The 13,024-nt window shown below is 35.9% G+C and overlaps 1 protein-coding gene across 1 annotated transcript in view; it reads right to left on the reverse strand.

Moving 5' to 3' along the window:
- The window catches only part of LOC144972962 (uncharacterized), a 120,710-nt gene that overhangs the window by 105 nt on the left and 107,581 nt on the right, over positions 1-13,024 (reverse strand). The window contains exon 6 of the mRNA XM_078914815.1: positions 1-2,634. This exon is cut by the window's left edge and continues 105 nt beyond it. Within this exon, the coding sequence (XP_078770941.1) occupies positions 2,384-2,634 (251 nt within the window). The 3' untranslated portion in view covers positions 1-2,383. The remainder of the gene's footprint in view (positions 2,635-13,024) is intronic.

Here is a 13,024-nt window from a genome sequence, read left to right on the forward strand (position 1 = left end):
ATACTTAGTTTGACAAACACTAGCTCATCTCCCCCCCCCCCCCAACTCTCTCTCTCTCTCTCTCTCTCTCTCTCTCTCGCTCCTCCTCCAAGTTCTCGCTTACTCTCCCATCCTATACCTCTCACCACTCTCTCACTTCCACTACATCTTTCTCTCTTTCTCTCTGTCTCCTTCTCTCATAAACAGATATTCGTACACTCAGCCGTCCACATGCTCCAACGACGTAATCCTTGTTATAATCTTACCACTCACAAAACAATAATTACCTCACAACCAATGTCATAACAGAATAGTTATTAGATTTAACAGGTATATAATAGTTCGCAATTGAAAAATACTTGAACGTATTAGTAAAACCATTTAAACTCACCTAAACATCAGATGTGATCAACTGTATGATTCCATATTATTCTTTGTATAAAAACCGTGTTTAAAAAGTGAAATAGCAAAACAAAGAAAAATACAAAAGAAAAATAAACACAACAAACATACAAACAAATGAATAAAAAAAGCGATGAATAAATATTATTGAATTATTTGATTTCGAAACCTTTACCCTTTTCAACAAAGTTATGTCAAGAAAAATAATATAGGAAGATATAATACAACAGTTTAATGAAATGACCTTAATATGATTACTAATGATTATGAAATACTAACAGCATTTTAAAATCTGAAAACACAATTTGTCTTATAACCAAGTGTAGATATTAAGCTTTCAGAAATGTCCGTTATAAATATTTTTTGTTGTTGCTACATTGACTGTTTCGTTCATAGCCATCTCAATTTCTTGCCTGTCACCCCAAACAATCAGCACCCAGTCAAAATATTGGGGAAAATGCTCACTAACTGTAGAGCTGATTATTTCGGGTAATAGACAAATACTTAAATTGACTGTGGTTTGGTTGATAGCTATCTGAATGTCATGCCAATAAGTCCCACCATTTGTGAGTATTTATCACAATAAATTGACACACTGATGAAGAAGTTCCATTGCGACACCTGGAAATACAATGCATTTTTTCAATCGCCCGTGTCAAATTCTAAGTGGTGTTCAGGATCTGTGGGGCTGACTGTTTCGGGACACATGAAGTTCTTAAGATGGCTATGATTTCGTCAATTGCAACCAAAAAATCAAAGAGGTCGTCGACGAAAAAGAAAATCTCACGAATTTATCATATCACAATGATTGACAATGGCTATGATCACATTTATGTATTGTGATAAAGTCATAACACTCTAATTTTTCGACATGTAAAATAATGTAGCCAATAATGACAAGAATATTGAACCATAATTAAATAATAAGTTAAACAATAGACCAGCTATTTAAATCATCTAATGCTTATTTTCAAGACTCTTAATTATTCCAACACGAGAAACACTTTGAGCACACACCAAACAGCCGAATCAGTTGACCCTAGTGTTTGTAAGCATTCGTCACAATGTTTCGACACCGTTTTGCCGGGAGTTTGCGTCCTAACAGGGTGAATTCGCATTCCTACCACATATGGTCATAATTATTCACAGGATGAGAAAATTCTCTGTCAAATATGTGTTGAAAAAATAGGAAAATCTGAATGTGGATTTGCCTTGAACAAAAGCATCAGCTGAATCAGTTGGCTTTTCAGCTTGTGAGTGTCAAACATATTGTAGCTTTGGGGTTTGAACTGCTACATATTGAAGGCCAATTAATCCGGCTCGGCAGGCGTGTACAGAAAATATTTCTGCGGTATTTTTCAAATTCAACAATACGTCCACAATAACACCCAGGTTATATTCATATCATCCATCCAGTCACGTGATTGTCTATCCTTTCATAATTTCTATCCTCCCCAAAATAATTGTGAGCCAAAAAGGCATTGTGTCGGGTTGATTTATACGATGAAAGAAAAATAGACCCCATAAGAAAAGAGATAAGTTTATCTGGTTTATTGCTAAATTGACTTTAGTTTCTTGTCTTGCAGAAAAGTTCATGTGATAGTTAAGATTGTTTTTATTATTTTAAGACACGTATCAACATCTGATCAACTCGACATAATACCGAACTGAGACGATGAGTTATAAATTCCATTGAATTCCCTTCAAGGAAGTAATGGATTTCAGTGATTTCCGCCTTTTGCGGTTTAGCAACCTTTCATTTATCTACACACCCATCCGTCAATCTAAAATTGTATACATACATCTCCACCACATTCACCCATTCTTGGGTCCATCGGTCCATCCATCCAACCATTCATTCCTCCATCAATCCATCCATCCATTCATTCATTCATCCATCAATCCATCCATCCATCCATTCATTCATTCCTCCAACCATACATACATCCATCCATCCAGCCATCCATTCATTCATTCCATCCAAACACGTCTTTCTATCCTATCATCGTCTAAAAATCTCCATGGGCTCATCCTCCAGAGCGTCACTGCCATCAGCATATTCCGCCTTTCTCTTATGCGATGAACACAGGAACACCAAACCAGCCAGCACGAAGAAGACGAAGACCAACCAGGACAAGACGAAACTGTATCCGTAGTGAGTGTCCGCACTTTTAGGGATTCGGCCTGGCATGTGCTCTCGTTCATGCTGAACTGTCTTTGAGAAGACCTCGTTTAGCACTAACAGGCAGGCAGCTGGAGAAAAAAAATAGATACAAATGCTGATTAGAAACGTGATAAATTAAAATGAAAATTGATTTCTTTTCTGTAAATAACATTTATTAGAAATGTCATTATCAAAACCTGGCATTATTACTTCAGAGCAGACAATACGTTTAAAAAAAGTTATAACAGGGAATTCTTGATATGCTGTGTCATTTGCTTCATATTTCATAAGAGAGGCTTTCTCGTATTACTGATTCAGAGTTCATTACAGAGGTAGAGATTCATGAAATATTTTTTTTAATCTCATGATATTAAGAATTGTCATAAAGATATTTCATGTTTTTGATGTAATTTACTAGCAATTATAATCATGTAGGGGATGCGCTCAACTCGCAATATTGTGAGTTCTTCGGTGTTAAAAATCTTATTAAATAACTTCAAACACATGGAATGATTGTACATTTATTTCCAATACCCGATCAACGTGTCACATAAAAATCAGAATTTTAGCGTCAAATTCGTACATGCGCTATACGAAGTAGATAATAAAATAGATTCTGTGACGGTCTATCTTAGGACAGTTTTCATCGTTTTTTAATGAGTTCAATCATAACGACAAATTTAATTGAGCGAGAAAATAAAGGGACGGAAACCAAAAACAAACGACGTTTCATTAAAGCTCTCTCGTTACAAACTATAGACAGTATGTGTTGACGTCACTCAGGTCTTTGTTATTGTTTTTTGCCATCCGCGTTTATGGGTAATTCTCATTAAACTGTATTAACCAGACTATATACGTTCAAGGTTACGCATATTTTTGTGTCTTGGTCCGTTATACTTCCGGATGGCAATGTTGTGAGCTTGTTAGCCAAGCGCAAACTATCTAAAGGAAATCGTCTCATTAATTTGTTACCATTCAGCAAACAATTTTCTCATTCAGATTTCTTTTGTCTTCACAAAATTTGAATATTTTCGTTATAAGAATTTAATGCTGTTTATTATAGAGCTTATTTTGATGAACAGAATTATGAATAGGATGTACTTATTTCTTTTGAGCTAGAGTTTTAAAAATATTTTTAAACATTTGATGGGTGTTACATTTTTCGCGAAAAACAGGAAAGCCGTCGGTAAGGATAGAGTGAACTTCTTAACTATGTTAGGAGGACATTAACACCCTACCTGCCATAATTCCTTTTCTTATTTATACTAATTATCACTTTAAAATGTCGGGGATGCAATGTTGTTCAAATTGAACACAGTTTTGAGCAAAAATACAATTTTCATTATCACCTTTTATCCAAAATTGTCTTAAAATCCGAATTATGAGGAAAATAGATCCAACTTTTACCAGATCTGTTCCCCAAAATATTACCGATTGTATCTGTAATGGAGACAGGTCTCTAAAACTCGTTAACATTCCGGCATAAAAATGTGAAAAAAGGTGTGTATACACGGAACAGTGACAGACAATGCAGACAGAAAAGTACAAGAGAAAAAGAAAAACACCTCAGACTTCCGGGGGCGGGAGATTTAAAGAGCCACCCTCAGTTGAGCAGGCCAATTTTTTTGGAATGTATTTCCTTGTATTTTCTTTCTGCTTTTTTTTCTGGTTCTGTTTTATCCACACCTTTTCAGATCTTTACACCAGTGCCTGCACCCTAAATTGCCACAAGCATCAAAGAAAAAGAGTTTTGCATTCCTTTTCATGCGTCTTGTCAGTGATCATGCTCAAATTGGATTCAATAGTCTGATGTCACGTCGCCCAGCAACGGCGGCCATCATGCTGGCTAGAACTTTTCATATGTCTTGTGATCTGAATGTGTAAAAGTCAAAACATGATCAGATTTATAACGTTTTTTCCCTCTGGATACGCTTTTTTGCTCGGCGGAGTAAATTTTCATAAGGGCGTCCGCCATTGTTCCGATAGTTTAGAGCCAGTTACTAAGTTACCATGCGTCATTACGAGGGAAGTGACGTTGCGACTGTTGAAGCGGATTGACATGTAGAGGTTAGAAGTCAAGAAAGATATACAAAGCGATACAAACTAGACAACAACTAGAGTAACCAGAAATAATACAGAGAAAAAGACACAGACTGTCTGGCATCCTACACAAAGCAATTTGGTTTGTAAGAGATTTCAAGAAAGTGGAAAATATCGTTTAAAACAACAAACAGGCAAAGGAACAATCAGGCAAAACAACCGTCAGACGCCCGTCAATATTTCGTTAAAACCAATATTAGATATTACATTCTGTCGTCTGAAGAGGTTGGATCAACTGAAGGATAAGGAGGAGGAGGGAGAGGTAAAGGAGGCATGGGGAGATTTATGAGAAAAATGAAGTCGACAATGGAGGAGGAGGAGGAGGAGGACGAGGAGGAGGAGGAGGAGGAGGAGGAGGAGGAGGAGGAGGACGAGGACGAGGAGGAGGAGGACGAGGAGGACGAAGAGAAGGAGGGGGGAGGAGGAGGAGGAGGATGAGGAGGAGGGGGGGGGGGGGGGGGAGAGAGGAGAGGAAGGAAGGAGAAGAAGAAGAGAAGAAAGAAGAAAGAAGAAGAAGAAGAAGAAGAAGAAGAAGAAGAAGAAGAAGAAGAAGAAGAAGAAGAAGAAGAAGAAGAAGAAGAAGAAGAAGAAGAAGAAGAAGAAGAAGAAGAAGAAGAAGAAGAAGAAGAAGAAGAAGAAGAAGAAGAAGAAGAAGAAGAAGAAGAAGAAGAAGAAGAAGAAGAAGAAGAAGAAGAAGAAGAAGAAGAAGAAGAAAGAAGAAGAAGAAGAAGAAGAAGAAGAAGAAGAAGAGAAGAAGAAGAAGAAGAAGAAGAAGAAGAAGAAGAAGAAGAAGAAGAAGAAGAAGAAGAAGAAGAAGAAGAAGAAGAAGAAAGAAGAAGAAGAAGAAGAAGAGAAGAAAGAAGAAGAAGAAGAAGAAGAAAGAAGAAGAAGAAGAAGAAGAAGAAGAAGAAGAAGAAGAAGAAGAAGAAGAAGAAGAGAAGAAGAAGAAGAAAGGAAGAAGGAAAGGAAGAAGAAGAAGAAGAAGAAGAAGAAGAAGAAGAAGAAGAAAGAAGAAGAAGAAGAGAAGAAGAAGAAGAAGAAGAAGAAGAAGAGAAGAAGAAGAAGAAGAAGAAGAAGAAAAGAAAAGAAGAAGAAGAAGAAGAAGAAGAAGAAGGAAAGAAAGAAGAAGAAGAAGAAGAAGAAGAAAAGAAGAAGAAGAAGAGAAGAAAGAAAGAAGAAAAGAAAGAAGAGAAGAAGAAGAAAAAAGAAGAAGAGAAGAAGAAGAAGAAGAAAGAAGAAGAAGAAGAAGAAAGAAGAAGAAGAAGAAGAAGAAGAAAGAAGAAGAAAGAAGAAGAAGAAGAAGAAGAGAGAAAAGAAGAAAAGAAGAAAGAAAGAAGAAGAAAGAAAGAAGAAGAAGAAGAAGAAGAAGAAGAAGAAGAAGAAGAAGAAGAAGAAGAAGAAGAAGAAGAAGAGAGAAGAAGAAGAAGAAGAAGAAGAAGAAGAAGAAGAAGAAGAAGAAGAAGAAGAATTGGAACAAAACAGAAAAAAAATCAGGGGAATAAAAGGAAACGGTGATGAAGAATATAATGATGATAAAATGAGCAATAAGAAGGTTCAGCTCTGACACACATGAAAATAGTATAATCAACATCAGAGTGTACTAGACGCCAGATCTAAGAGACCCAGCTAGACAATCATTAATGCTGGATTGAGCAATTGGCTTGAAAATCCCAAACAATACTCGACGTAGCCCGAAACCGATGCCTTTTTTGTGAATTGAGTGCTTTATCATTGAATGTCAAGACTCCAAAAACCAGCTTAATAACTTTAAGCCTATAAAAGTATTTATGAATATGATGACCCTCCGAGTCAAAGTGGTGTTGTATCGTGAAGAATTCGACGCCAAAAGTGAATATGAGACCCATCGCTTCTAAATGGTATAATGTAGGGGTGAACCAGATGTAAAAAAAAGGGATGTATAAGTTAAAATAAATAACTACAAATGTAAAAGTTTAGCTTTTGATAGTTCAATAAATTGTATTCATTCTACTAAAATGAACAATAAATAAAACAAACTTGGGCCTAACTCAAGTCTCATATTTTTCTTTTACCAGATATCTAATGTTTATCTCACACCAGTGCCTGCTCCCTAATTTGTCAATTTCGATATCTCCGGTGGATCACATATCGATCTGGTGTTTCATAACAACAGTCAGATAATCTCGTTACTTGTTCAATAAATCGAACGCTCGTTTCTGATATTTGATATAAATGAATTGTTGTTTGTGAAATGGTTTGACGTATTCCATGATATGGAAAATAAGTTTGCGAATCAGGCCCAAGGCAAAACGTGAGGTAGTCCGACACTCAAACAGTACTGTTAAGATTTGATATGACTTTCAAAGAAGTGTTATTATCTTGAAAGGTCGATAACCAATCAATAATACAGCTATTTAGATGCTGTGCGCCTGGCTAATAAACTCACAACATTATCATCCGGAAATATAACGGACCAACCCACAAAACTATATTATGTAACCTTGAACGTTTATAATCTGGTTAATACAGTTTAGTGAGAATTACTCATAAACGCGGATGGCAAAAAGCAATAACAAAGACCGGAGTGACGTCAACTTCGTTCTATCTATATTATACGACCCCTACAGTTCCTGATAGGCTAATGCTAATGATAATGCACCATGCCCGAAGAGAAGTGAGAACCTCAAGTATGTCATATTCAAATTCTTGTAATGTTTTGACGCTTTAAATTTGCGTAAAATAATGAAAATGTAACCCGAAGGGATGGGTTACTGTTAATGCAAAGTCTGTCTGTCTGTTGGTATGTCTGTCCGTCTTCTTCTTCCTCTTTTTCTTCTTCTTCTTCTTCTTCTTCTTCTTCTTCTTCTTCTTCTTCTTCTTCTTCTTCTTCTTCTTCTTCTCTTCTCTTCTTCTCTTCTTCTTCTTCTTCTTCTTCTTCTTCTTCTTCTTCTTTTTCTTCTCTTCTTCTTCTTCTTCTCTTCTTCTTCTTCTTCTTTCTTTCTTCTTCTTCTTCTCTTCTTCTTCTTCTTCTTCTTCTTTCTTCTTCTTTCTTCTTCTTCTTCTTCTTCTTCTTCTTTTCTTCTTCTCTTCTTCTTCTTCTTCTTCTTCTTCTTCTTCTTCTTCTTCTTTCTTCTTCTTCTTCTTCTTCTTCTCTTCTTCTTCTTCTTCTTCTTCTTCTTCTTCTTCTTCTTCTTCTTCTTCTTCTTCTTCTTCTTCTTCTTCTTCTTCTTCTTCTTTCTTTCTTCTTTCTTCTTCTTCTTCTTCTTCTTCTTTCTTCTTCTTCTTCTTCTTCTTCTTCTTCTTCTTCTTCTTCTTCTTCTTCTTCTTCTTCTTCTTCTTCTTTTTCTCTTCTTCTTCTTCTTCTCTTCTTCTTCTTCTTCTTCTTCTTCTTCTTCTCTTCTTCTTCTTCTTCTTCTCTTCTTCTTCTTCTTCTTCTTCTTCTTCTTCTTCTCTTCTTCTTCTTCTCTTCTTCTTCTTCTCTTCTTCTTCTTCTTCTCTTCTTTCTTTCTTCTCTTCTTCTTCTTCTTCTTCTTCTTCTTCTTCTTCTTCTTCTTCTTCTTCTTCTTCTTCTTCTTCTTCTTCTTCTTCTTCTTCTTCTTCTCTTCTTCTTCTTCTTCTTCTTCTTCTTCTTCTCTCTCTTCTTTCTTCTTCTTCTTCTTCTTCTTCTTTCTTCTTCTCTTCTTCTTCTTCTCTTCTTCTTCTTCTTCTTCTTCTTCTTCTTCTTCTTCTTTCTTCTTCTTCTTCTTCTCTTCTTCTTCTTCTCTTCTCTTCTTCTTCTTCTTCTTCTTCTTCTTCTTCTTCTTCTTCTTCTTCTTCTTCTTCTTCTTCTTCTTCTTCTTCTTCTTTCTTCTTCTTCTTTCTTCTTCTTCTTCTTCTTCTTCTTCTTCTTCTTCTTCTTCTTCTTCTCTTCTTCTTCTTCTTCTTTCTTCTTCCTTCTTCTTCTTCTTCTCTTCTTCTTCTTCTTCTTCTCTTCTTCTTCTTCTTCTTCTTCTTCTTCTTCTTCTCTTCTTCTCTTCTCTTCTCTTCTTCTTCTTCTTCTCTTCTTCTTCTTCTTCTTCTTCTTCTTCTTCTTCTTCTTCTTCTTCTTCTTCTTCTCTCTTCTTCTCTTCTTCTCTTTTCTTCTTCTTCTTCTCTTCTTCTCTCTTCTTCTTTCTTTCCCTTCCTTCTTTCTTCTCTTCTTCTCTCTTCTCTTTCCTTCTTCTTCTCTCTCTTCTTCTTCTCTTCTTCTTCTTCTTCTTCTTCTTTCTTCTTCTTCTTCTCTTCTCTTCTTCTTCTTCTCTTCTTCTTTCTTCTTCTTCTCTTCTCTTCTTCTTCTTCTTCTCTTCTCTCTTTCTCTCTCTTCTTCTTCTTCTTCTTCTCTTCTCTTCTTCTTCTTCTTCTCTCTTCTTCTTCTTCTTCTTCTTCTTCTCTTCTTCTTCTTCTCTCTTCTTCTTCTCTCTTCTTCTTCTTCTTCTTTTCTTCTTCTTCTTCTCTTCTTTCTCTTTTCTTTATTTTATCTTTTCTTCTCTACTTCTTCTCTCTCTTACTTTTCTTTTTTCTACTCTTGTTCTTCTTCCTTTTCTTCTTTCATAGTTTTTCTATTATTTGTTATTTAACTTTCTCCTTACCGACAATTCTCAGCATTATTCCCAAAACGTTATATTTACCTAAAATTGATTTCATTGCATTCAAACTCAGAAGCAATAAGAACAAACGTACATACTTTTATGCAACAAAACAAACTTAACAAAAGTATTAAGTTCTTATGGGTAAAACACAAGTTTTTCTTCAAATGTCCAAAACAAATCTGAATAAGAAAATCGTGGGCTTCCTTGAGATAATCAGTCGCATGGTGAAAAGATTCAAATGGAGATATTGACAATTTTAGTCAAGAGGTCAATTTTTATGGAAAATGAGTTTTAATAAAAAATCATTCAATCAAACATTTTCCTACATATTGATGAAATATTTTAATTGAATTCTACTCTGAAATATCTTATTAGAATTTTTTTTTATGAAGGCAATTATATTACTTAATATTAACTCTTGTCAACTTTGGAAGCGATTTTCTCAAAATTAGGGTTTCCCACCCTAGCCCATGCATATGACCATAATTTCATGAAAAATCACCCAATTTGCTTCATTAAAAAATTAAAATGCTCAGGAGACATTGGGCGTTAAAAAAATGCAAACAAAAATGTTACCATGCGACTGATTATGTCAGGGACGCACACAATTGTGCATTGAATCGTAACGAATGTGACGATTTTCCTGTAGATGATGATGTAAATGATGATGATGATGATGATGATTATAATAATAATAATAATAATAATAATAATAATAATAATAATAATTATGATGATGATGATGATGATGATGAAAGAAGAAGAAGAAGAAGAAGAAGAAGAAGAAGAAGAAGTAGTAGTCGTAGAAGTAGTAGTAGTATCAGTACTAGTAGTAGTAGTAGTAGTAGTAGTAGTAGTAGTAGTAGTAGTAGTAGTAGTAATAGTAGTAGTAGTAGTAGTAGTAGTAGTAGTAGTAGTAGTAGTAGTAGTAGTGGTAGACGTAGAAGAAGAAGAAGAAGAAGAAGAAGAAGAAGAAGAAGAAGAAGAAGAAGAAGAAGAAGAAGAAGAAGAAGAAGAAGAAGAAGAAGAAGAAGAAGAAGAAGAAGAAGAAGAAGAAGAAGAAGAAGAAGAAGAAGAAGAAGAAGAAAAAGAAGAAAAAGAAGATAGAATGTGGAGGAGGAGGGTAGACAAGAGGAGGAAGACAAAGAGGGGGGGGGGGGGGGCAGAAGAGAATGAAGAGACAGACAAGTATGACGTGATATAAAGGCAGAACAGAATCTGCGATTAAGAAAAATACAAATCTGGCTACTATCCATCTGTCCAATTCTGTTTGTAAATATTTATCACCTGTAATCGAGAATGACCCTCTGACCACACCATTCCACATATCTTACTAAGGTACCTTATCATGGTCAACGAGTATTCCCTCTCCCCGATCTTTGGCATTCCTTGTTCGTTGTTTATGTTCTGACACCGTCTTCAATTGAATCAATCACGCGGGCAAGACTTTAGTTAATGACACATGATCTGATGTATAATACAGCTAGAAATTTGCTTTCCTGTCTCACATAAGAAGTCGTATAGAATTATAGAGATAATAAAGTAATCCTTCATAGCTATTAGGCCCATAAAGCCGGAGTTTATCCCGGTTTCTATAGCGTGAAACGGACAATAGCAATTGCTTGCTTTCTTTTGGATAGGACGCTCGTCTATCGCAAAGTACTTTCCGCCAGATCTAACAGATCAACTGAACTATCGGGACCCTCAACTATAGAGATAATATAATTTGTTATATTAGAATGTTAAGTGGTTGAATGTAAAAAACAAAAACAAATACAAAACAAAACAAACTTTGTCAGGGATATACCGACTACAATTCTCCACGCGAAGTGCAGCCCTGAGCTAGTTACCTCCAAATATTCCACTTAAAACAAATAATATGTTCATTTATAAAGAGCATTTATATGAATTAACCATGCTCAAAGCGCTTCACAATGTTTCATTTGCGGCAGTTCACTGTGGCAAATGCCTGGATTATTCTAATTTTGCATTTAAAATAGAGAATTTACTTATTGGAGATGAACGATTTTCAAATATAACAATTCAGTCTTCTCATCTGACTTATTCATGACTTGAGACGAACACATCAACGCTCCAAGATCTAAAAAAATTTCCAAAATCGCCAGTTTGAGTTGAGAACGGTTTGCCCTCTATCATGCAAGGATAAGGAGAATATCGAAGCCATAAAGATAGATATTGATGCTATGCCTTAAGGTAATATACTCACAACATTCGCCACCAGATATAACGTCCCAACACACTAAATTGTGTGTAACCTTGAACGTTTATAGTCTGGTTGATATAATTTAGTGAGAAGAAATCACCAAAATGACTGTCTAAAAACCACAACAAAGAGCTGAGTGACGTCATTTTCTTCCTTCTATAAACGCTAACTAAAGGCAATAAATTAGGTTAATCAAAGTAATTCGATTTGTCATGGGACCTTTCTGACATTCCCAGGTCTCACCACGACACCAACCAAATTAATCCACATAAATTGGCATGTTATAAACATACATCTCCATAATTCGGTTCACCTGTCCCAATATGATTGAGGGGGCTATAAATTAATCAGTGAACTGCCGTTCTCTGGGGAAAAAAACTCGTATTTAAAAATTTGGCCAGTAAATATTGATCGATTTAAAGAACCCTCTCATCCTGGCACAACCTCTCAAACATGGAATCTCGCGAGGTCCGGTGTTGACAGTTTTTGCCAAGACCAGGGTCATTTAAATCGATCGATAGTTGAAGTGCGAGTTTTCTGGCCAAATGTTTAAATACGAGTTTTTTTTCTCTCCAAAGTACGGCAGTTAACTGGTTAATAAATCTGATTTGTAGTCCGATGCCTTTGATCACCGGAGATCAAAAGACACATAGCAGGCAATCTGGTTTGGACTCCCAACTCCCAAGCCAAATAACCAACTGGGTGTTTTGGTCAATGCAAATATGGCTGGTATTTATTAATCCTTTCATGACGAGATTTAACGCTCTCTACTTACCATCCATATTTCAGTATTTTCCCCCGAAAATCCACCCCCCCCCCCCCCCCCTCCCAACACAAAAATGCATTTTCTTACTCAACAGAATAGCAGCAAGAACGTGTATAGACTAATATTGTTCAATAAAATGAGCTCTACAAAATAGTGTCAATACTTTATAGTTATACCAAAGAAATTTTCTTTAAACTTTTGTGATGTATAAAAGAAACCAGACTGATATTGTTGGTTACATTGTAACGAATTGGCCATTTTTCCATGACTTGTTAAATGCGATCCATAGCTATTTTAATGTTGGAAATTTAATTTATGATCAAAATTATTCTACTTGGTTGAAGCTTTTGCGTTTTATTGTGGCAGAATGTGGATAACTTATGTGGCATCATGTCAATCTAAGAGCGCGCGAGAGAGAGAGAGAGAGAGAGAGAGAGAGAGAGAGAGAGAGAGAGAGAGAGAGAGAGAAAACTAAAATCCTTATACAGGATTTAGAAAACTGCAGGACAGAGTAATAATTAAAGGACGCCTAAAAGGCGCTGTTACTTTAGTTACCGGCTAGGTACGTGAGTAAAGAGTCTTGCCCCCCCCCCAAGCGTGGCTCGAACCAGGGACCTATCGGTCCGAAAGAGACTGCCATACCACAAGTCTATATAACGCCGCATCTATCGATTAGTCTTTTTTTTTTTGGCCAAAAGATAAGGCGTTCCGTCTTTGTGCGGACATTTAAGTACAGATCGATGGAGCCGTTATGTTCCATTAGGGATTTAGGATATGTCTACAATGTCTGCTATATGAGTTGT

Source organism: Berghia stephanieae, chromosome 5, assembly GCF_034508935.2.
Source record: "Berghia stephanieae isolate SIO BIC M18660-M18661 chromosome 5, UCSD_Bste_1.3, whole genome shotgun sequence".
NCBI lineage: Eukaryota > Metazoa > Mollusca > Gastropoda > Nudibranchia > Aeolidiidae > Berghia > Berghia stephanieae.